Below are 24,721 nucleotides of genomic sequence, written 5' to 3' on the forward strand. Positions count from 1 at the left end.
TATTGTACAATGATCCACTGTGAAACTTGGCTGCTCTCAGCAACGCAGTGATCTGCGACAATCCTGAAAGACTTATGATGGGGAATACTAGCCATCGCCAGAGAAAGAACTGTTGGAGTCGTCTTTCACATCAGTGTATTTTATGGTTTTATTTTGGGGTTTGGGTTATATATCTTTGCTCTTACAACAGTGACCAATATGGAAGTGTCTTTTCCATGATAAAAAAAATAAAAATTTTTAAAAAGAAGGAAAGTTTTGGGAGCCCTGAAAAAGTAATCCCTAGATAATTTAGGACCATGAGAGTAAGACCTGGGGAGGGATCTTAGAGACTCTTTCATTTTACCAGGAAGGCAACTAGCTGATATAATGGATAGGACATCAGATGTGGAGTCAGGAAGACATCTTCCAAGATCAAATCTAGTCTTAGACACTTAACTAGCTGTATAATGCTGGGTAAGTTACTTCCCCCTATTTGCCTCAGTTTCCTCATCTGTAAAATGGGCTGGAGAAGAAAATGGCAAACCACTGTAGTATCTTTGCCAAGAAAACCCTAAAGGGGGTCACAGAGAGTAGGACACAACAGAAATGACTTAATAACATTTTACTGAAGAAAGAAGAACCTGAAGCTCAGAGAAAGGAAACACAGGCTTCCTGCTTGTAAATGGGAGAAACCAAATGCCCCCACCTACTCCAACCCCTCTTCCCACAATATACTCTTCTCTACTCCCAGGGTTGGGGCTGACCAGCCTGAGGAGTCTTTCCACCAGACTGAACAATCTTCCCTTGCCTCAACACTTGCCAAAGGCCCTGTGGATGCAGTTATCTCCTCCTCCCCTCCCTTGGGTGTCCTTGCTGGGCAGACAGCTCCCTGGCTGGAGATGGCCAGTTGGGTTCCCACAGTCTAGCTCTGTGTAGGAAAGCTGGGGACCCTGCCCAAGAGGCTTCCCTCCTCTGGCCTGCAGCTGCCAGGTCATGTTTCTCAGAATCACAGTCTCAGAGCTAGAGGGAACCTCAGAGCCTATTCAGTCCAACCTGCACCTCAAGGAGCATCCCTGACCTGCATTTGAAGACCTCTAGTGACAGGGAACTCCCTACCTCTTGAGAGTCCCTGTTCTGCTTTCGTATAACTTTAATCATTAAGGACCAGAGCAGCAGGTGACTCAGTGGATAGAGTGCCAGGTCCTAGAATCAGGAAGACTTTATCTTCTTGAGTTTAAATCTGGCCTGACACTTCCTAGCTGCATGACCTTGGGCAAGTCACTTAACCTGTTTGCTCCCTTTTGCCTCTTTATCTAGCCCAACAGAAATATGTTGAACTGTATCTTGACACCAACTATACTATTTCCAGGTTTAATTTGATAAGACACTAGCTTTGTGACCCTGGGCAAGTCACAACCCTATTTGCCTCAGTTTCTTCATCTGTAAAATGAACTGGAGAATAAAATGGTAAACCACTCCAGTGTCTGCCAGGAAAACTCAAAATCAAAGAACTGAACAACAATAGATTCTTAGGATTCCTAATTTCTCCTTATAGTATTTCTTTTTTTTTTTTAATTTCTCCTTATATAGAGTTGAAACCTGTCTCCTTGTCATTCCTACTTGTTACCCCTAATTTTGCCTTCTAGGACCAGGAAAAGGACATCAATCTCCTTTCCAAAGGCTAATCCTTTAACTCCTGGAGAAGTGACACAGCATAATAATAACAGCTCACATTTATGTAGCCTTGAAAGGTTTGCCAAGTGGTTACATCTTGATCTTGGCAACGATCCTAGGAGGCGCTAATATTGACCCCATTTTTATGGATGAGGAAACTCGAGGCTTGGAAAAGTTCAGAGATTTGTTCAAGGTTGCATGGCTAATAAGTAATTGTCTGACGTCAAATGCAGACTCCAAACCCAGGGCTCTCTGTACAACGCTAAGGGGCCTCTCAGTATTGTACCAGAGAAAGAGGACTGGATTTGGAGTCAGAGAACATGGATTCAAATTTTGACTCTGTCCAGTTTTAAGATCTGAATCCAGCCCACTTTCTCGTAGGACCTATATTATTTGCACAGAAAAATACACTCTTTTTAGGAGCAGCTAGGTGGTGCTGTCATGCACAGAGTGCCTGATTTCAAATCTGACTTCCAATTCTTACTAGCTGGTGACCCTAGGCAAGTCGCTTCACCCCGTTGGCCTCAGTTTCCTCATCTGTAAAGTGAGATGGAGAAGGAGAAAGAAAAAAGAAAGGAGAAGGAAACCATTCCAGAATCTCTGTCAAGAAAACTCCAAATGAGGTCAGAAAGATTTGGATAAGACTGAACAATAGTAGAAAGAAAAAATGAGAAAACATGCCTCACCGGAGCTTTTGAAGAGATGGGAGGTCCCCACCTATGGCATACATTACCAGATTCTTTGGATGTATTGATTAGATTTTTCTTTTCTTTAAAAAATATTCTTTGGGGGCAGCCAGGTAACACAGCAGCCTGGAGTCGGGAGAAAGTAGGTTCAAATCTGACCTCAGACACTTCCTAATTGTGTGACCTTGGAAAAGTCACTTAACCTCGAATATCCAGCCCTTCCTGCTCTTTTGTCTTAGAACTGATGCTAAGGCAGTAGGTAAGGGTTTATAGACATACACACGTATATAATTTATTACATGGGAGGGGAGCTGTGAGAAATTCTAGAGATGGAAAAATACAAGACAACAATACAAATTATTGTTTAAAATAAAGAATACGTTTTTTAAAAATCCCAATTGTGAGCCCAATGTGTTCTTAGGTGAATCTCTTCAATTCATTCGAAAGTATTTATTCAGTGTCAAGCACCAGTCTAGGGCGTACCAGATGCTGAGGATGCAAAGAAAACCAAGTAAACATTCACTGCCCTTAAAGAGCTTATATAGATGTATGTGACATATAACTCCATCAGGAAATATTAGATAATTGGGGAGTGGGGAGAGAAAGCACTGATGACCATGGGGAAGGGGAAGGCTGTCAGGAAAAGTCTTAGCTAGTAGGTGGCACCTGAGTTGAGTCTGAAATTCAGCACACAGAAGACCCAAATTCAAATCCTACTTTAGATATGAGCTATATGATCTTGCACAAGTCATTTAACCTCTGTTTATCTCAGTTTCCTCTGATGTAAAATGAGGGTAATAAAAGTACCTGCTTCCCCCAGTTATTATGAGAATCAAAAGAAAAAATATTTGTAAAGCACTTAGCAGTGGCACACCCTGGGTTGTCGTAGTTCAGTCATTTTTCAGTTTTGTCTGACTCTCTGTGACCCTACTTGGAGTTTTCTTGGCAGAGATGCTGGAGTGGTTGGCCATTTCCTTCTCTAACTTATTTGACAGATGAGGAAACTGAGGCAAACAGAGTTAAGTGACTTGCTCAGGGTCACACAGGCAGGAAATATCCAAGGCCAGTTTTGAACTCAGGGAGATGAGCCTTCCTGACTCCAGAACCAGCACTCTATCCACAGCTAACAACAACAAATGAATATGACTATCATTATCTTGGAGGTGAAGACAAGAAGGGGAAGAGCATTCCAGGAACGGGGAAGAGCCTGCACAGTGGGCTTCTCTAGACCTCAGTTGCCTGTTCTCTAGTTCTAAATGTCAAGATCTTTTTTTTTTAAAACCCTTATTTTCTGTCTTAGTAGCAACCCTAAGACAGAAGGGCAAAGGCTAGGCTGGGGGACCTAAGCTACTGGCTAGGAAGTATCTGGAGCCATATTTGAACCCAGGACCTCCCAGCTCCAGGCCTGGCTCTCCATCCACAGAGCCACCCCAAGATGTTGCTTAAAGGAAGCATCCCGTCTGCCTTGAAGTCTTCCCAAATAAAAGAATACATGCAAAGTGCTTTGTAGCCCTTAAACTGCTACAACATGTCGGCTGTGGTTGTTACTGCTCTCCTCTCCTCTCCCCCAGTGGATGGCCCTGGCCGCCCTCCCCTGGACACTCCGGCTGGTCCCTTGCTTTCTCCAGCTTCTGGGTGACCAGAAATGGGCCCGGCCGGGTCAGAGGGCAGCAGGCTGGTCCCCTTCCACGCTCTGGACGCCGTCTGTGAGAGAAGAGGCAGCGTGTGGCTGAGTGTGGGAAAGAGGGAGCTGGCTGGAAGGCTCTCCCATCTGCCCTGGGCTGCCAAGCGTGGTTTCCTTCTGAATCCCGCAGCCTGAGCCAGACGGGGCGGGGGGAGACCGCAGGAATGCGCCCCTGGTATCTCGCTGGCTTCATCCAGACCCCCCAGCCCCAGGGAAGCTCAGGGAAATGGCCTCCTTCCCAGCCCAGCCTGGGAAAATGGGGGGAGGGCAGGGGCGGCCACAGACACTGCTTAGGCCTTCCATAAAAGCCAAACCACCGTCTCCCGCCATAGAGAGCCTGGGACCCGGCCAGGAGAGTCCCACCCTGGCCCAGGAGGGGTCTGTCTGTCGGAGTCCCAGCCCCCCCAAGAGCCTGGCCTCGGCTGCCAGGGTCGTGTTTCCCTGGGGTCTAGGGGAGGCCTGGGAGGTCTCAGCAGAGTATTGTACTCAGACAGACAGTCCTCTGTCCTTCCTGTCTCTCAGGACAAAGGCAGAGCCTGGGGAGGAGGGGGGAGAGCAGGGGTCTGGGGGGCAGGAAGGTAGAGGAGGGAAGGGGCAGGGGAACAATGCCTTTTTTGGGGAGCTCACACAAAGATTCTTCTTTTACTTGACTCAGTAAATTAATAATTTCCTCCTTGGCAAATAGTTCTGTGATCTGGATCCAGTGACTGGATCTGGGTGAGATAATCTAGTATCTGTGCCTGTGTGAGTCAACTCTGTGTGTGTGTGTGTGTGTGTGTGTGTGTGTGTGTGTGTGTGTGTGTGTGTGTCAGAGACAGAGGGACAGAGGACAGAGACAGAGAAAGACGGACAGGGAAGAGAGACAGAGACAGAGAGAGGAAAAAGACAGAGAGACAGAGACAGAGACAAAGGCAGAGAAAGGAGAGAGAGACAGAGAAAGACAGACAGGGAGGAGAGATAGAGTCAGAGAGAGGAGAGAGTGACAGAGACAGAGAGACAGAAAATCTTTGTGTATGCATCCATATGTATATCAGAATATCTCTAGATTTATAAGTGGGGGTGTCTGATTTTCGTCTCCGAGCCCCTGCTCAGGTGGGGGGGGGCAGGGGGAGATGGGTGGACACAACCCCACGCATACACGTCGCCCCCCTCACTGCCTCGCTGCCCCCCACCTCCTGCTCTCACTCACCCCCCATGGAGCCCAGGACAAAGGTGGCCGTCTCTGTGCCTCTCACAGATGTGATCCTGGACAGCTGCATCTATCTCTCCCCACTCCCAGACCAGCTGTGGCAGCTGCAGCTGTTGTGCCTGGAGGAAGGGGGTCAGGGAAGGCTCTGGAAGTTCCCAGGAGGAGTTGGAGTTGGGGGTGGGAAAGGCATGGTGGGAAGGAAGGGTGGTTGTGGGGGAGGATGAATATGGGTCAGAGGAGGGGGACCAGACCAGACAGGGAGGTGGGGGAGGGAGGGGTTGGCTTTCCATTTGTTTTCTGTCCTTCAAACTCAGCAGAATCAGATCTGAAATAGAGGAATGCTGAGAAGCTGCTCCATTGGAAAGCATGGTGCAACTGTGTTTTCCAGAGTGGAAATAAACCAATGAGTAAAAAGGCTTTTTTTCCCATTTACCTTCCTTCTTAGAATCAATACTGTGTATTGGTTCCAAGGCAGAAGAGCAGTAAGGGCTAGGCAATGGGGGTTGTGACTTGCCTATGGTCACATAGCTAGGAAGTGTCTGAGCTCAGATTTGAACCCAGGACCTCCTGTCTCTAGGCCTGGCTCTCAATCCACTGAGCTACCCAGTTGTCCCCTCTTCCTTTTTTTTTTAATTCTAACCTTCTGACTTAGAACCCATATTAAGTGTCAGTTCCAAGATGGAGGAGCAGTAAGGATGAAGCAATGTGGGTCTAGTGATTTGCCCAAGGTTACACAGTAAGGAAGTATCTGAGGAAAGATTTGGACCTAGGACTGGAACTTCAGGTCTGACTCTCAAACCACTGAGCTACCTTCATGCCATCTAAATAACCTGTGTGGAGATGTCACTGAGGATTTTTCCACTTATTTTATTCAGTCATTTTCAGTTCTGTCCAACGCTTCATGACCCCATTTGGAGTTTTCTTGGCAGAGATACTAGAGTGGTTTGCCATTTCCTTCTCCAGCTCATTTTACAGGTGAGGAAACTGAGACCAAATGGCGACGTGCCTTGCCCAGGGTCACCTAACTAGTGTCTACATCCAACCCTGGTTCTTCAAGAAGAAAAGGTGTCTTCCCTTCAGTCCTGAGCTAACTTCTTCCACTTGGGTCCCTGATCTTATTTCTCCTTCCCTTCTCCCCCTCTGGTGTTGGTCCAGACATCACAGATTCTTTCTTAGAATAAGCTAAAGAAGAGAAGCTTGTGGGGTGGGAGAGTAGGGAGGGAAGTATAGAAGGAAGTAGGACGTAATGGCTGTCTTCAAACATTTGAAAGCCTACTATGGCGCAGAAATGGAAGGCATGACAGATTTTATGATCACTGCAGTGACTGCAGCCAGAAATTGAAAAGATGGAATTCCTTGGAAGGAAAGCTATGGCACACCTGAATGGCTTTACCAAACAGAGACATCACCTCGCTGACAAACGTCCGCAGGTAGCCAAAGCCATGGTTTTTCCACTGGCAACGTACGGCTGTGAGAGTTGGTCTCTAAGGAAAACCAAATGCTACAGAATTGATGCTTTTAAACTGTGGCACTAGAGAAGACTTTCAAGAGTTCTTTGAACAACGAGGAGATCAAATCAGTCGATACTTAAAGAAATGAATTCAGACTATTTACTGGAAGGTCAAATACTAAAGCTGAAGCTGAAATACTTTGGCCACATATTGAGAGGGCAGAACTCTTAGGAAAAGATCCTGATGCTGGGGAAGATTGAAGGCAAAAGGAGAAGGGGATGGCAGAGGATGAGATGGATAGACAGTGTCATGGAAACAACAAACATGAGCTTGGACCGACTTCCAGAAATAGTGGAAGGCAGAAAGGGCCTGGCGTGCTGTGGTTGATGGGGTCACAAAGAGTCAGATGGGATTGAACATCAACATGGTGAAGGAGTAGGCTTGTTCTGCCTTGCCCCAAAGGCAAAATGAGTAACAAAGGGAAGGTTGAGAGAGGGAGGCAAGAGAGATGGGGGGAAAGTTCTGAGAGGCACTTTCCAGATTTTTATATAAGAAAAACAACTTCCTAACAACTAGAGATGTCCAAAAGTGGAGCCAACGACATCCAAAGGCACTCGGTTTGCTTTCATCAGAGATCTTCTGGTGGATGCAATTTTTTTCTTCTAAATTTTACAAAATGGAATAAAGCATGTCCCTATGCCAAAAAATAATAATAATAATAATAAGATTGTACATTAATGGAATCACAAATCTCTCGTGTGTTTAGCTTACTTTTCTTCATATCTACATAATAAATCCCATCCACATCCTCCCTGAGTCACAGAAGGTATTGTCCTGGGGAGACATGTTCATATCAATTAAGTCTTTCATATTTCAAGTGGATGAATTTAATTCAAGTGAATGCAGTAAGCATTTATAAAGGCTAGAATCAGTCCATTAATCAGTCAATAAACATTCATTAAGCACCTATTATGTGCCAGATACTATGCTTTGGATACAAGACAGTCCCCAACCTAGAGGGACTCATGAACTAATGGGACAGAGAGCATACACCAATAAGCTGTTTACTGGCTGGGAGATAGAGAATAGCTGTGGGAAATATGGTCGAATTCATTAGAAAAAAATAAAAGGACTTTCCATTCTGCACTGAGAGCCCAGACAGGATTAGGTGATGACACTTGGTGGACTTCTTTGACAGGACTGTGTGCCTTCCTCTGGCTGGGTTAAGCAGCGGGGGAGAGGGAATAGAGAAGGCGGGTAACGGGAATAACTCAGGATCGAGATCAAGCATGGCACAAACAGTTTTAAGACGAGAGCAAACTGTGTGACCCTGGGCAAGTCACTTGACCCCCATTGCCCACCCTTACCACTCTTCCACCTATAAGTCAATACACAGAAGTTAAGGGTTTAAAATTAAAAAAAAAAAAAAAAAAAAAAAAAGACGAGAGCAGAATACTCGTGAGTGGAGAACAGTATGAAGTTGAATTGGCCAGTTGTAGAAACAAAACAAGACGGCATAGTGGATAGAGTATCAGGAAGATTCATTTGCCTGAGTTAAAATCTGGTCTCAGATACCTACTAGTCGTGTGACCCTGGGCAAGCCATTTCGCCCTGTTTGCCTCAGTTTCCTCATTTTGTGAAATGAGATAGAAAGGGAAAGGACAAACCATTCCATTATCTTTGCCAAGAAATGGGGTTACAAAGAATTGAACAAGACTGAAAAAAATAGAAAAGGAACAAGAAGAGAACAAAGGAAGGCAGAAGGGATTACAGAGACGGATAGAGTGACCAGAGGTCATAAGGAAAACAAAAAATAAATTTAAGAGAAATTAAGCAGAAAGAGAGAGGGAAATTTTGAAATTCAAGAGTAGAACCATGATGAGTGATAGTGAGATCTCAGGTACTAGAGTGTTAGGTGCTTTCCTTCTCCAGTTTATTTTACAGTTGAGGAAACTGAGGCAAACAGGGCAAAGTGACTTACCCAGAGTTATGGAGCTAGTAAGTGTCTGAAGCCAGATTTGAACTCGGGAAGGGGAGTCTTCCTGACTCCAGGCCCAGTGCTCTATCCCTGTGTCACCTCGCTGCCCTACTTCGGGCTCCTTAGAGTTTAACCCACATCTTTTTCAGCCTTATTCATTTACTGCCTTAGAACAGTGTCCTGAACGATTGGGAGAGGGCCAGGCATGCCCCTCCAGCTGCCAGGGAAGGCTCTATCTTATCAGGCCAAATTCTTCCACTCAAAGAAACCGAATGTCCCTGTCTCAGAGCTTCCCCAGCATCCCCAAGGAAAGGTGAGAGGGAGGCCATCCCTCCACAGCTTGAAGGGACAGAGGGAACACCAGAGCTGGATGCCCAGGGAAGAGATCCGGCTGGAGAAATGTTGGGGGGATGATTTCTCCTCATCCAAGAGGACAGAAGATTAGAGGAAGGTCCCAGTGGGGTGGGGGTGCTTCTAGGGGACCAGAGGCTGGCCTGAGAAATACCCCTTCCCTGAACCCCGAACCTACAAAACAGGAACCCACAGCACCCACGGCTGCTTGTGTCAGGGACTCGTACTCAACTTCACACCTGGCCACACTTACAAACGCAGTCTAGACTCACTCACAGTTGGACACACACACACACACACACACACACACACACACACACACACAGAGTCCATCTAGTCTTGTCCAGGCTCCCACCCAGGACTGACCCTCTGGCCTGACCTCCCCCCACCAGCTCACACTTGGCCCCATTGGCTCTCCAAAGACCCCCCTGGCCTGTCTGCCCTCCTAGTGTCAGCCCTGCTCCCCACGGCCAGCCCTTGGACCTCCCCCCCCCCCAGATCCTCCTCCCTGCCCTCAGGGTCCCCTGCTCCTCCTTAGCCACCCAGAGACCCTCCTCTTCCCCTGCTGGGCCCGGGCAGCCCCGCTGACCCCACTTCCCAGGCTGGGGATCCAGCCAGGAGATTTGGGTGCCACCAAAGGGGTCGGTTCTCCAGGAGGTAAGCGATAGCCCCAGCCCCCCCCACACACACTCACACACACACATTCCAGCTGCTGTGGCTTTTCACAGCTCCAGCCCTGCAGTGACATTTCCCAGGGCACCAAGCGCTGGGCCTCAGCCCCGAAGGCTGGAGGCCTGCCCGAGAAGGAGGGGGCCTTGGGGAGTGGCTCCTGCCCAGAGGAGGTCAAGTTCCATTCCTGGCCTTGACCCTCCGGGCTGTGCAGAGTAGTGGAAAAAGCCCTGGTCCTGGGAGGCTCGAGGGGGCTGGGCTTGTCTTCTGAGGGGGACACCCACCATCTCTGGCCTCGGACCTCTCCATGGCAAAGTGGGGATAGCACGGGACCCTTGTGGGGCGATGGGGAAGAAGTCCTCTGTGACCCCCCCCGAGCACCACATGGGGTGCAATCAGCAGCACCCCGAGTCATTCTCATCTCTTTTGACAGGGTTTACACAAGTGGGAGGGAAGCAACATTGATTAAGCATCTGCTATGTACCAGGCACTGTGCTAAGTGCTTTACAATTATTATCACAGGGAGGTGCTCTTATTATCCCCATTTTACTGTTGGAGAAACTGAGTCAGACAGAGGTAAAGTGACTTGCCCAGGGTCACACAGCTGGTAAGTGTCCAAGTCTTCTAGATTCCAGACCCAGTGCTCTATCCACTATACCATCTTGGATAGAGATGATCCTGGGACACGTCAGTATCCTGTTACTATCTTTTTACATTGAATAAACATACTACTTAGTATTAATACAACTATACTAATATCTAATAAATGTTCGATTAATATTTATGAAAGTAGCAATCGCATGCTATTATACATTATACTATAGTACAAACATGCTATTTATTATTAATAAGTGTTAATGACAATATAAATTATAGTATAAATGTGCTATTTGTTATTAATAAAGTGTTAAGAGCATGATGTTATCAATTACATCAGAGCATAAACATGCTATTTATTATTCATAAAATGATGGATAGTATTCTATTAATGGTATTAATAACAATACTATTTATCATGAATAAATAGGGACAGCTACTAGTGCACTGGATAGGACATGGACTTAAGGATCAGGAAGACCTGAGTTCAAACTCTTCCTCAGATGCCTAGTAGCCATGTGGTCCTGGCCAAGTAATTTCATCTCTGCCTGCCTCAGTTTCTTCATCTGCCAAATGGGAATAATAATAGCATCTACCTTCCAGAGTTGTGTTAAGAATCCAATGAGGTAATAATTGTAAATTGCCTTGCTCGGTAAACCCAGACTTAAGGAGATTAAAGTGACTCTCCTGCAGTCACATAGCTAGGAAGTGGTAGGGCCAGAATTTGAAACCAGATCATCAAGTTTCCATTACAAGGTTTTTAACAGGTGACTGACAAGAAGTAATCGCTGAAGTTCTAAATCAATTTTACAAACACTTATTAAGCACCTACTATGTGCTGGACATATGCTGGTGCTAGGAAGACACAAATGGAAAAAATTGCACCATTTTTGCCCTCAAGGGGCAGCTGGGTAGGAGGAAGGAGGGCACAGTAGATAGAGCACCAGGTGTGAAGTCGGGAAGATCTGAGTTTGAACCCAACCCTAGACAATTACTAGCTGTGTGACCCTGGGTAAATCACTTCACCCTGTTTGCCCTCGGTTTCCTCATCTGTTAAAAGGAGCTGGAGAAGGAAATGGCAAACCACTCCAGTATCTCTGCCAAGAAAACCCCAAATGGGGTCATGAAGAGTGGGACACAGCTGAGTTGCCTTTAAGAAGTTCACGTTACACTGGACAATTCAACTTGCTAATAGATAAATAATTTGGACTGACTATGATTTCACTGGAGCTTCCAGGGAAGTCCAGGTGGGGAAATTCCCTCTGCCACTGCAGATTACTACCTGCAGTGTAATTTAGCGCCCTGGCAAGTTGCCTAGATTGCAGTTGGAGATTAATAATGATAATAAGGATAAGGATAATTATGGAGATTACATAGCACTTTAAGGCTTGTGAAACACATGACATATATTATCCCAGGTGAGCCTCATATCAACTCTGTGAGGTAGCTGCTATGATGACCCCCATTTTACAGATGAAGAAACTGAGGCTGAGAGAATACCTCTTCCCAGGTTTCACAGCCAGTACATGTCAGAGGCAGGACTCCTAGCTCCATCTCACAAAGTCATGCTGCAATTTGAGGCAAGTGAGAGCTCTAATAACTTGGGTGATTGGGAAAGGACCCTACACACAGAGATTTTTATTTAACTCTTACCTTCTGTCTTGGAACTGTGTATTGGTTCCAAAGCAGAAGATTGGTAAGGGTAGGCAATGGGTGTCAAGTGACTTGCCCAGGGTCACACAGCTAGGAAGTGTCTGAGGCCAGATTTGAACCCAGGACCTCCTGTCTCCATGTTACCTAGCTTCCCTCAATAGATTTGAAGGAAATTTAAGCATTTTAAGAGATGGAGAAGTGGGAGGTGTCAGAGACAGTCTGTGCAAAGACACCAAGGGAGGAGGATTTGGAACACTCAATGCCAGGGTTAGAGCATGAATGAAAAGGATTAATGATATAAGTCTGGAAAGGTAGATGGGAGCCATATCATTGAGAGCTTTAAATGTCAGGTTGAGGCATTCTACAAGCAATAGGGATCCCTTGAAGGTTCTTGAGAAAAGGAATGACTTGATAGGAGCTATGTTTTAGGAAGATAATTTTTACCTCCTGAGCCCACCCTTAACCAGGCAGGTGTCCTTAGAGTTAATCCTAGAATGTCTGCCCAACATGGATAAACCCATAAGGCAGCAGGATTGGGAGCTGGGAAGACTTTGGATATAATCTAGTCTAACCCCATCGTTTTCCCGATAAGGAAACTGAGATCCAAGGAGGTTTACATGACTTCCCTAAAGTAGTAAGTAACACTAACAGGTCAGAGTTTGGAACACTGCGTCGTCTGACTCTAAATCAATCGTGGTAGACATCCAGAACACGCCAGGAAAGAGTCTGGTATTGTCGGGAGGGCAAATCCACTTGCTGTCAGGATGCCTGAATTCAAATCCTGCTTAACCACTTGACTGCCTGTGTCAGGTTCTGTCCACCTCTCAAAATCCCATGACGTTCTCCAAGCAAACTCAGACTCTCTCCTCCCTGAGGCATGGGTCAGTCACTTGTTGGCTCCGTCCAAGACTGGCTCACCATTCCTGGAGCCTGAGCCAGACACCCAGCCAACCCCAGCCCTTGGTGGGGGAAGCAAGGAGGGCTGTAGATCCAGGAAAGTCGCAGCCAGGGATTGATCCCAGGCAGGACACACGCCTTGGAACCTAGGAGGGCTGGGTAAGAGACGTTGCTCTAAGCCCTGGACGCTGGGCAGCGCAGGAACCCTCCCGTCAGCTGCTGGAGTGTTGAAATGAAGCTCAGGGCAGACTCTGGGGCCTCTTTCTCTCCCAGTTCCAGTGGAATGTGAGCTCCTTTGGGGAGCGGTGTTGGAGCAGAGGGGACTATTTTTCATTTTGTCTTTGTACTCCCAACACCTGTCCTAGGGACTGGGGCCCACGAGTGGCTTAAAAAAAATGTATATCAGATTAGATTCACTCATGCAGCAAACATTGAAGTCTCTACATGAGCCAAAGGCAAAAAGAAAGCCCTGCCTGCCTTCAAAGAACTTATATTCATTGGGGTAACTTTCATTGTTGTTTTTTAAACCTTTACTTTCAGTCTTAGAAGCAAAACTAAGTATTGGTTCCAAGGCAGAAGAGTGGTAAGGGCTGGGCAATGGGGGTTAAGTGACTTGTCCAGGGTCACACAGCTGGGAAGTGTCTGAGGTCAGATTGGAACCCAGGGTCTCTTTCATTGTTTGTTTGTTTTTTTTTAAATCACAGTATTGGAGGATTTAGAGCCAAAAGCAAGAGTGTGCAGATAAATATTTAACAACTAGCTCTTTTGTGTGTGTCACACTATTAAATTTAATCTTTATTGTGAACATTTTCTCCATCACTTTCCAAAGTCCAGATGATCAACAAAACTAGAAATCAGTTTGTTGTTGGTCATTTGCTTCTATTGTGTCCAATTCTTCATGACCCCAACTGGGGTTTTCTTGGCAAAGATACTGGAGTTTACCGTTTCCTTCTCCAAAATCAATCTGTAGCATTTGCTAATAATCTCCAAGATGCTAAACGCTACACTGAAAATGTAACTGAAGCAAAATAAAAGAACATTCCAAAAAAGAAAGATTTCCCCACAGCTCAGGGTCAGGTTCTTGTACCAGCTGACACCAGAACACCCCCAGTTAATTCAATTTTGCCAACATATCATGTCATACTGCTCATCTTTTTCAATTGGGTTCAGGGAAGGAATAAGCATTTATTTATTAAGGGCCTACTGTGTGCTAAGCACTTTACAAATAATATTTCATGATTTTCACCAAAACCTCAAGGTAGGTACTATTATCATCCCCACTTTCAGTCAAGGAAACTGAGGCAGACAGAAATGAAGTGACTTGCCCAGGACCAAACAGCCAGTACATTTTTAAACTCAGATCCCTCATTACAAGAAACATCAGAAATCTGCCAATTTTAGATAAAAGATCAAGGAGTCATTGATTTAGAGATGGAAAAGACATTGAAGATGGTTTAGCCCATTTATAAGAGAGGAAACTGAGCCCTGAGGAGGGGAAGTGACTTGTCCAAGGTCACAGAGTCAGTGGGTTACAGAACCAGGATGTGATTCCAAGTCCACAGTTCTTTCTGTCCCCCACAACACTGGTGAGATTACATATGGTCCCTGCCCCACCCAGTCCAGGCCATTACTGGCTGTGTGATCCTGGGTAAGTCTCAGGGAGCCAGGAAATTTTCTAAGACTATTGGTTTGTAGAGAAGGTACCAAGATGCCTTAGTAAAAGGAGGTCCTCATTAATGAAATCAAAGATTGATTAAAATTTCTTTTAAAAAGACCTGTGGGGGGTGGAATTATCATGTAAAATGTACTTCCATATTGTCGTAAGAGAATACTCATACAAAACCAAAATTCCAAAATAAAATACAAATAAACAAAAGTGAAAGAAAAAAAAAAAAGCTCTGGGAGTAGGGGACAGGTAAGTGGTTCAGTACTTAGAGAGTCAGGCCTACAGATGGGAGGTCCTAGTTTCAAATCTGACCTCTGACACTTCCTAGCTGTGTGACCCTGGATAAGTCACTTTTGCCTACCTTGGAACCAATACACAGTTCCAAGACAGAAGGTAAGGGTTTAAAAAAAAAAAAAAAAGACCCAGACCTAAATGATGAGCCACATACTAAGGGCTGAGTGAGGTCTTGGGGAGCAAGGGGTACAGAGGGAGGATTGGGGAAGATAAGGGACATTTGACCTGATCTTTAAGAGGTGCACAGGAATTCAGAAGACACATCAAGGAGTAGGGGTGAGGGAGGGCATTCCACCAAAGAAATGAGCAACTTCAAAGGCAACGAGGCTGGAGAAGACCAGGGCACGTTTGGAGGAGGAGGGAGAGCTGTCAAACAGGAGTTTGGCTTGGCCAGAGAGTGAAGTAGCAGTTCCAGGGGAAGAATAATGTAAAAACCCTTCAGGCTCAGCAGCAAAACGAACCCTCCTTGTGAATCATAACCATAGACAGTTATCAGCTATAGGGTTCCCAAGAGCCTGCCCCAACCACTTCCAGCTGATAAGGTTGTAGGGCCTGGGAGACAGCAGAGCTGTCTGACCGACTGGGGGAGTCAGACGGGGTCACTCAGGCAGAGTCGGCCTGTGGGTTCTGGGAACTGGTGCCTGGGTCCTGGGAGGTCTGAGGCTTGGGCTGCCCAGAGGAGGAGGAGGAGGTGGAATTCGTGTGAATGCTGGGCCCAGGGGGAGGAAGCGGGAGATTACTGTAGGATCATGGGATCGTTAGAGCTGGAAGGCCCTCAGAGGTCATCTAATCCATCCCAATTTTGCAGCGGAGCCCAGGGAGGAGACACGCAGAGTGGATCTGCTCCAAGAGGGACCTCCAGCTGATTGCAGCCCGGGTCACTGGCTCTGGCCGACTTGGGCATCCTTCCACTCCAGCATTCTGGTGTCTTTATGGGAAAGCGGGGCACTGAGGGCGGGAAAGGCTTGCTGACCTCATACTTCTCTGTTCCAGAAACTAGAAGCCTGCGAGACCCGATCCAGTCCAAAGCCTCTGCCCTGCCTTCCCCGAGGCCTCCCCTCACTCCTGCCACCCGTCTCCCTCTCCCGCCCCAATTGATTAAGCCGCATCAATGGCCTTCCAGGAAAAGTCCTTCGCGGACACCCAAGGCCCTATAATAAGCCGGCTTGCACGGACAACCCGGCTGCCTTGATGTGCCCAGACATGTGTGAGAGGCAGGCGTGTGCAGGGGCTGGAGGGGGGCAGAGCTGCTGTTGATTTTTCCCTGAAACAACCCAGGCTTTATCAGCCCCATCTCTTTCCCACGGTTTTCTGTTGCCAGTGAGGTCACTGGTCCCTTTAAACTGCAGCAGGGACCAATCAGGGAGCCTGGGGGTGGGCTGTAGGGGCTAGGGGGAGGGAGGGAGGGAGGGAGACGGGCCAGGAGGAGCCCTTCACACGGACGTCTGTTCCCTTTACAGGAAGATTCAGGATCCGCACCCCCCCCCCCGCCCCACAGTCTCCCCAGAAGCAGGAGGGAGAGAGAGAGAGAGAGAGAGTGAGAGGGGGAAAGAGGGAGGGAGGAGAAGCAGGGGAGACAAGAGGGAGGGGGAGAGAGCCAGGGGCCAATCCATCACTCTTGGGAGATGCCTTATTAACCCATTAAACGGGGAGGTTACCGGAGGGAAGGGGGGGGGGGCTGTCGGTCTGGAAGCTGGAAAGGGCGTCTGAGCGTGAGACAGAAGAGGACTGGGATAGAGGGGGGGGGGGGGCTAGTGGAGACACAGCGGAGTGTGTGGGAGGGAAGGAGGCTGGGAAGAGACTTCACCAAAGCCACAGGGGACCAGCCGGGTGGGCTGGGAGGGGAAAAAGTTCCTTCGCTCTCCAAGGAAGGGGACCCGGCTCTTTCCTCTCCATTCGCCTCCTCCCTCTTCCAGGCAACCTAAGTAATCCCGAGAGCTAGGGGTGGGGAGCCTCGTTCACCTGGGAGAGGCGGGAAGGAGCAGCTCAGGTCCGCACACACTCACACCTCCTCGCGCGGCAGATTTGTGGCTGCTGGCCATGAAGAGGCTGGGAGAAGACAGCCCGTCCGACACTGAGTCTGATGGGACCATAGATGTGGGCAAAGAGGAATACAGGTAAGAGAGCCGCCCCCTGCCCTGGGATGGGACTAGGAAGAGACTGTCAAGCCTTTATTTAAGGGCACCTTGCTATTTCAGTCTTAACACCATCATTGAGAGATGAGATACCCTCCTCTGTAAGGGTAAGTGGCTCTCAGCACCTGTGGCATAGACCAGTGTGGCGCCCACTCCACTAGGTTTTAGACCTGGAGCTCCCACCACCATTTTATGGTGAGGAAACTGAGACCGGGAGAGAAGAGGTGACTCACAAAATAGTCATTTGGAGAGGACCTTTAGAGATCTAGTCCAACTCTTTCCCCCATTTTACAGAAGGGGAAATTGAGTCACAGAGAAGGGAAAGGGGCTTAACCAAAGTTAGTCAGTGGCAGAGCCTGGGCTAATTATTTGCAGGAGATTAACCTGAGGTTTCTGCCATTTACTCCTCATTGCCTTTCTGTTGGTGTACAGGTGGACTTTGCTGCTAGACCCCCTAGTCTATTACTGTGTTTTCTGGAAGCATCTAGTCCTGTCAGCTCTAAGCCAACCCCTGGATAGCCTGGTCCCCCAAGAAGAGGCAGCTTTACCCAGAGGGGAAGCAGACTGGGCTGGAGATGCAGGACCCATGACAGCCTACTCTCATTTTTATCCTTATTAAGTAACCTTGGACATGGCCCTGAAATTCTTCCTGCCTCCTGTTTTCTTGTAAAATGGTGATTTCTCCCCACCTCCCAATTAATAAGAAAGATACTCTCCTATTAAATTCTTGAAAGAAACACACTAGCAATTAAATGGAAGGGTTTAGGAGACACAGAAATAGATCCCAGATATAAAATTAAATCCCTCCCTGTCTCTTTTTTCTGTCTGTCTCTGTCTCTCTGGTTATGGCTCCCTAGCAAGGTCTGGCCATCTCTGTCTTGTCTCTCCTTCTCTCTTCTCTTTCTCTGTCTCTATGTTTCTGTCAGTGTCTCTAGCACTGTGTCTCTGTCTGTCTGTCTCTAATTTACCTACCTTCTCATCTATCCCTGAAGAGGGAATGGAGTCTACATAGGATTGGGGCATCTTAATTATCTCTTCAATGAAGTTGGAATATGGTCTTGGTCTTTTTCATCATAAGGGAAGGAGTTCCAGTTTTTCCCTTGCCTATTTTCAAAATTTGATAAATGTTCTTCCTTAGAAGAGATAAAATTAGGGGCAGCTAGGTGGCACAGTGGATAGAGCACCAGACTGGAATATGAAGGGCCTTGGTTCATAGTCTCAGATAGTCCCTGGCTGTGTGATCCTGGGCAAGTCATTTAACCCTGTTTGCCTAGCCTTTACTTGCCCTTCTGTCTTGGAGTTATTACTAAGACAGAAAAGGATTTTTTTAAAAGGGTGATAGACCCTTTGTAAAAAGTATCTATCCCCAGGGGGCAGCTGGGTAACTCAGTGGATTGAGAGCCAGGCCTAGAGATGGGAAGCTCTGGGTTCAAGTCTGGCCTCAGACACTTCCTAGCTGTGTGACCCTGAGCAAGTCACTTGACCCCCATTGCCTAACCCTTACCACTCTTCTGCCTTGGAAACAATGCCTAGTATTGATTCTAAGATGGAAGGTAAAGGGTTTAAAAAAAAGTATTCCCCTCTGGGTCTTATGGAAAGACTTTGATGGACTCAGGATGATTGAACTAGAAGAAACCTCAGAATATAGAATGTTGTCAAATCTGTGTTGCAACAAAGAACTTAAAATATCAGAGCTATAAAGCACTCTGGAATATCAGATCTAGAAAGGACTTTAGAACATAAACTGTCAGAACTGGAGGGAACCTTAAAATGGTAGAACATAAGAATTTCAAATTTTAGAACAAAAAGGTGTTCACTCTCAATATCTGAGTCTGGAATCCTAGGCTGTTTGGTTTTGTTTTGTTTTTTATCCCTTACCTTTGGACTAATACTAGTATTAGTATTGAAACCAACACTGGTTCCAAGGCAGAAAAATGGCAATTGGGGCCAAGTGACTTGCTCAGGATCACACAGCTAGGTAATATGTAAGATTATAAAATACTGTTCTTTTATTTTTTTTTAAAGCCCTTACCTTTTGTCTTAGAATCAATACTTGGTATTGGTTCCAAAACAGAAGAGTGGTAAGGGCTAGGCAATGAGGGTTAAGTGACTTACCCAGGGTCACACAGCTAGGAAGTGTCTGAGGTCAGATTTGAACCCAGGACCTCCCATCTCTAGGCCTGGCTTTCAGTCCACTGAGCCACCCAGTTGCCTCCTAGAATACTTGTTTTAAAGATGGGTGAGTCCCCAGAATTCACCCAGTCATGGGATGACTTAAAGCTGGAAAGGTCCTTGGACATTATCAGGTCCAGCTCCTCATTTTATGAATGAAGAAACTATAAGCTGTCCCACTGAGGGGAAGGAATTTGGCCTGACACAGTTCATTAGTGACGATCAGGCTGGGAGTTCATGTTCTCTGGTTCTCAAGTCCAGGAATCTTTCCACCATCTCATCCCGCTTCCTCAATTTCATTGTTGGAAATAGTTTCTGTCAAAAAAACTTCATGCAATTTGCTCGAGCTACTAATTGACATCCAGTCAATTCTCAGTCTTTCCCATGAGGATTATCACATTGTAGATTAGTCACAGCAAAGCCCAGGCGGGCTCCCCAGTCCCCTGAGAAAACTTCCAGGTCACTGCCATTGCTGTCAGCTGGCATGTTCTCATCAGGGTATACGGACTTTCAACCTGAGATGTGTGTGGTCAGAAAGGGAAATCTGGCATCTGGTGCCAACTGCCCAACATGCTTAGGCTCACAGAAAATCGGAGCTGGAAGGGATCGTGCATAGCATGTTAAAGCCAGAAGGGACATAAGGACATAGAAAATATCAGAGAGTTCCAAGAAGCCTTAGAAGAGAACAGAGAATGTCAGAGCTGGGCAGGACCTTGGAGCATGGAATGTCAGAGCTGGAAGAGACCTTAGAACAGGATATGCCAGAGTTGGGAGGGGCCTTAGAATAGAAAATACCAGAGTTGGGAAGGACCTCAGAGCATGGAATATCAGAGCTGGAAGGGACCTTAGAACAGGATATGCCAGAGTTGGGAAAGACCTTAGGAAAAAAAATACTAGAGCTGGGAGGGACCTTAGAATACAGGAGTCAGAGCTGAAAGACTCCTTGAAACAGAAAATACCCATTTGGGGGAGACACTTAGAACATAGAACATCACAGCTGGGAGGACCCTTTGATACCTGATAACCTCCAGGGGACACTTAAGTACTGCATGTGCAGTCGATTGCCTGATGTTTGCCCTTTAGCTTTCTAACCCAAGAGGGTATCTATTCAAGTATTAACAGCTGCTGTTTCTGTGGTGCTTTTAGGGTTCACAGAGTGCCTTGTATATTCGTGCCTCGTCGCAGCCCTGGGCAGCAAATGCTCTGGAATTATCTGACCATTTTACAGATGAGGAGACTGAGGCTAAGGTGAAGGCGCCTTACTCAGAGCTGGGAGCAAACATTCCATTATGGGATACAAACCCAGATCTTGTAGATCACAAGTCCAGAGTTCTGTACCACACGAGGCAACGTGCCAGCCTTCCTTGTATCCGAGAGGAACCAGGAGTTGTTTTCTGGGACTAGCAATGCTGTCTTTTGGGCCGGGGCAGGGAGGCAGCAGCTCCATCACTTGCTGTCATGTAGTGTGACCAGTTCTCCATTATCTGAACTGAATATAGTGGAGAAACCCTTATGGACTGTCAGCATTTAACATTGGAAAGCAGAATATGATAGAGGAGAAAGAGGAGGAGGAAAAGAAGGAGGAGGGGGCAGTTTCATCTTTCCATTTTTTTAAACATAATAAGTTCATTTTTCAAAAGGTCATATTGGGTTCAAATACTGTACAGATATCTTAAAGTACCATGTGACGATAGCTAATATTTCTAGGGCAAAGTATTTTACGAATGGTAACTGATTTGATCCTCACACACTCACATAATAATGCTATTATCCCCATTTTGCAGATGAGGAAACAGAGGCAGATGGAAGTTAAGTGACTTGTCCAGGGCCACATAGCTACTAAGTATCTGAGGCTGGATTTGAACTCAGGTCTTCCTTGATTCCAGGTCTAGTACTCTATCCACTGAGACACTTAGCTGTGTCTATTATAGTTACTTTGTAAATGGCAATCATTACTCCTCCTACTACTGTTATTGCTGCCACCACTACCAGTATTACTACTACTACTACTATTATTACCACCACCACCACCACCACCACCACCACCACTACTACCACTGGCACCAGTTGTCCTGCCTTTTGTCTTGCTACTTAGGACTTCTATGACTGGAAGAGAGAGTGAGACTGATGACTTTGTGCACTTCTGCCTCACTTAAATCTAATTTATGGGGGCAATGAGGCAGCACAGTGGATAGAGCGCTGGGTCTGGAGTTGATAAGGACCTATGTTCAAATCTGACTTCTTTCACTTTCCAGCTGGGTGACCTTAGACAAGTCATTTCACTCTCATTGCCTAGTCTTTACCTCTTTTCTGTCTTAGAATTGATACTAAAACAGAAGGTAATGGTTTTAAAAAATCCAAATCATGCACAAGTCAAGACATCACCCTGTGATGGCATTGATCTTCCTCCAAAATGAAGGACAAACCTCGGGAACAACAATATTTCTGAGCTTTATGAGCCCGAGAGAGTCCCTTTCTTGTCACTCCTCATTTTCGTTTAATAAGACTCCCAATAAACATCTGTCTAACCTCCATTTGAATACCTCCAGTGACAAGGAGTTCCTTATCTGCTATTCCTTTTTGGACAGTCCTAAATAAAATAAAAGACTGGCCATTAATAAAGTAACTGGTGAAATTAAGGACTCTATAATATCTCCTCCCAATCAAATGTTCTTAATGGAGGAATCTATGATCTTAAAAAAAAAAATTAGGAGAAGCTAAGTGGCTCAGTGGATAGAGAGCTAGGCCTGGAGTCCAGAGGTCCTGGGTTCAAATGTGGCCTCAGACATTTCCTAGCTGTATAACCCTAGACAAGTCACTTATTGCCTAGTCCTTACCACTCTTCTGCCTTGAAATAGTTACTTAGGATTGATTCTAAGACAGAAGGTAAGGGTTAAAAAAAATTGAGATAACTATGTTTCAATATCATTGGTTTCCTTCTTAATCCAGTTTTTGCATTTAAAAACATTATTCTGAGAACCCCATAGGTTTCACCAGATCGCCCAGTCGGGTCCAGGGTGCAAAGAAAGCTGAGAACCTCTGGTCCAGATGAGTTCTTGGGTCTCTTCCCATTTTAAATCTTATGGACATTTATATTCTCAGAGCCCACAAAAGCTATGAGCTCAGAGAGGCAACCTCCAAGTGCAAAGAACACTGGGCCTGGGAGCCAAGAGACAGATCTGGGTTTGAATCTCAGCTTTACCACTTACTTACGAGCTGTGTGATCATGGACCAGTCTTTGGAACTCTAGATCTCAGTTTCCTTATAAGTGAAATGGGGATAATTATATAGGTCCTCCTTTCTCACAGACTAGATGTGAGAAAAGTACTTTGGAAACTAGAAAGGATTATTAATATCCCAGCAATTATCATTATTAGCGGGGCAGCTGGGTAGCTCAGTGGATTAAGAGTCAGGCCTAGAGACGGGAGGTCCTGGGTTCAAATCCAGCCTCAGACACTTCCCAGCTGTGTGATCCTGGGCAAGTCACTTGACCCCCATTGCCCACCCTTACCACTCTCCCACCTATGAGCCAATACACAGAAGTTAAGGGTTTAAAAATAAAATAACAAACAAACAAAATCATTATTAGCATTGTCATTGAGAGGCTTTGTCATTCAGAAGGGACTATTTTATAGTCCACGAAACACTGTGACTTGGGGAAATTAATTCATATATTCTTTATGAATCTCTGATTAAAACCAGAATGAAACTTAAAAGGTTGTTTAGTTCCTTTTATAGGTCAAGAAATGGAGGTTCAGAAACATGAAGGAAAGAAGGGAGAGAGGGAAAGAAAGAGAAAGGAAGGAAGGAAGGAAGGAAGGAAGGAAGGAAGGAGAAGAAGAAAGAAAGAGAGAGAGAGAGGGAGGGAGGGAGGGAGGGAAAGGAAGGAAGGAAGGAAGGAAGAATGGAGGGAAGGAGGGAAGGAGAGGAAACTGGAGTTTCAGAGAGAGAATAAGTCTTGCCACTTCTACACAGTAAGTTAGTGAGCTGTGACATCCAAGACCCCAAGGTTCTTCCCTTCCAAGCCAGTAGTGTTCTTCCCCTCCATGACACCTAGCCCCCTTTCTTTGCCAGTCAGATGAAAGTGGTGGGTTTCTTACTCAATCAGCTTTTCCTGAAGGATTCTGGGCCCAAATCTGCTCTTCCAGGGATCAGAGGAAGAGGCATTCCCCAGTGAACTACATCAGAGAACTTTGGCAATAAAAGGGCTAAATGTTTTCATCATTGTTGCCTAAGATTTCTCTTGGGGAAAGGGGGAGAGAAGAGTCCTGAGCCAGAGAAAAAAAACTTCCTTCCCTCATGCCAAGGATGAAGAATTTGTGGGTCTGGGCAGGGTGAGGGGGAAAAAGACATTCCATGGAAATCCTACCAGTTCTCTCATGCCATGCTGAGAAAGTCACATATTTATAGAATTTTAGAGCCAGGGCTTGTGAACTTGGGTTTTTTTCACTATATATGTTTTGACAACTGTATTTCAGTAGGATTGGCTTCCCTTGTTATCATCTATATTTTATTTTGTCCATTTTAAAATATTATACTTCGAAGGATCCAAGGGCTTCACCAGATGACCAAAGGGAGACCCTAGAAAAGATTAAGAGCTCCTGTTGTAGAGCGACCCAACAACAGTTTCTTTTGTCCTTACATCTCCACTGGCTGGCCTTGTGCCTCACAACAAGTGCTTGCTGGGGGAAGCTCGGTAGCCCAGTAAATAGAGAGCCAGGTGTGAAGATGGGAAGTCCTGGGTTCAAATATGACCTCAGATACTTCCCAGCTGTGTGACTCTGAGCAAGTCACTTAACCCCGCATTGTCCAGCCCTTGCTACTCTTCTGCCTTGGAACCAATACACAGTATTGATTCTAAGATGGAAGGTAAGGGTTAAAAAAAAAAAAAAGACAGAGGAGCAGTGATAAACGTGATGCCCCAGGTGCCATGAGCAGCACTTCTGAACAGGGGCAAGCCCTCTGTGTGCCAGATGAGCCCCAGGATAGGAAGGAGGAAAAAGGTTGTGACGATCAACAATCAGTCATTTGTTAGGCACTTACCAGGCAGCCAGGAGCTGAAGTGAAGCTCATTGTGGAACCCCAAGAACTCAAAATTAGAAGGGCACTTAGGCCCAGCCTATGTTATTCAGTTTTTTTAGTCATGTCCGACTCTCTGTGACCCCATTTGGGGTTTTATTTGGCAGAGATACTAGAGAGGTTTGCTCTTTCCCTCTCCAGCTCATTTGACAGATGACAAAACTGAGGCACACAGGGTTAAGTTAATTACCCAGGGTCACACAGCTGGGAAGTGTCTGAGGCCACATTTGAGTCCAGGAATGTCCTATTTCCAAAGCATATTCCTTACAAAAACCCTGAGAGTGTGAGCATTATTATCTCCATCTTACAGATGAGGAAATTGAGGCCCAGATCTTTGGACACCAAGACCAGCTTGTTTTCTGCTGTACCTTTCCTCCCTCCCTTCCTTCCTTCCTTCTGTTTTCTTTCTTTTTCTTTCTTTCTTTCTCCCTCCCTCTCTCTTTTTCTCTCTCCCTCCCTTCCTTCCTCTCTCCTTTCCTTTCTTCCCTTCTTCCCTCCTTCCTTCCTTTCTTCCTCCCTTCCTTCTTTCCTTTCTTTCTTTCTTTCTTTCTTTCTTTCTTTCTTTCT

At 46.1% G+C, this 24,721-nt stretch overlaps 1 protein-coding gene across 1 annotated transcript in view; it reads left to right on the top strand.

Annotated features, from left to right (window-relative positions):
• The first annotated feature begins 16,808 nt into the window (after positions 1 to 16,808).
• The window catches only part of HEYL (hes related family bHLH transcription factor with YRPW motif like), a 27,460-nt gene continuing 19,547 nt past the window's right edge, over positions 16,809 to 24,721 (top strand). The window contains exon 1 of the mRNA XM_044668777.1: positions 16,809 to 16,885. Coding sequence (XP_044524712.1) covers positions 16,809 to 16,885 — 77 coding nt within the window. The remainder of the gene's footprint in view (positions 16,886 to 24,721) is intronic.

This window comes from Gracilinanus agilis, chromosome 3 (genome assembly GCF_016433145.1).
Source record: "Gracilinanus agilis isolate LMUSP501 chromosome 3, AgileGrace, whole genome shotgun sequence".
Taxonomy (NCBI): domain Eukaryota; kingdom Metazoa; phylum Chordata; class Mammalia; order Didelphimorphia; family Didelphidae; genus Gracilinanus; species Gracilinanus agilis.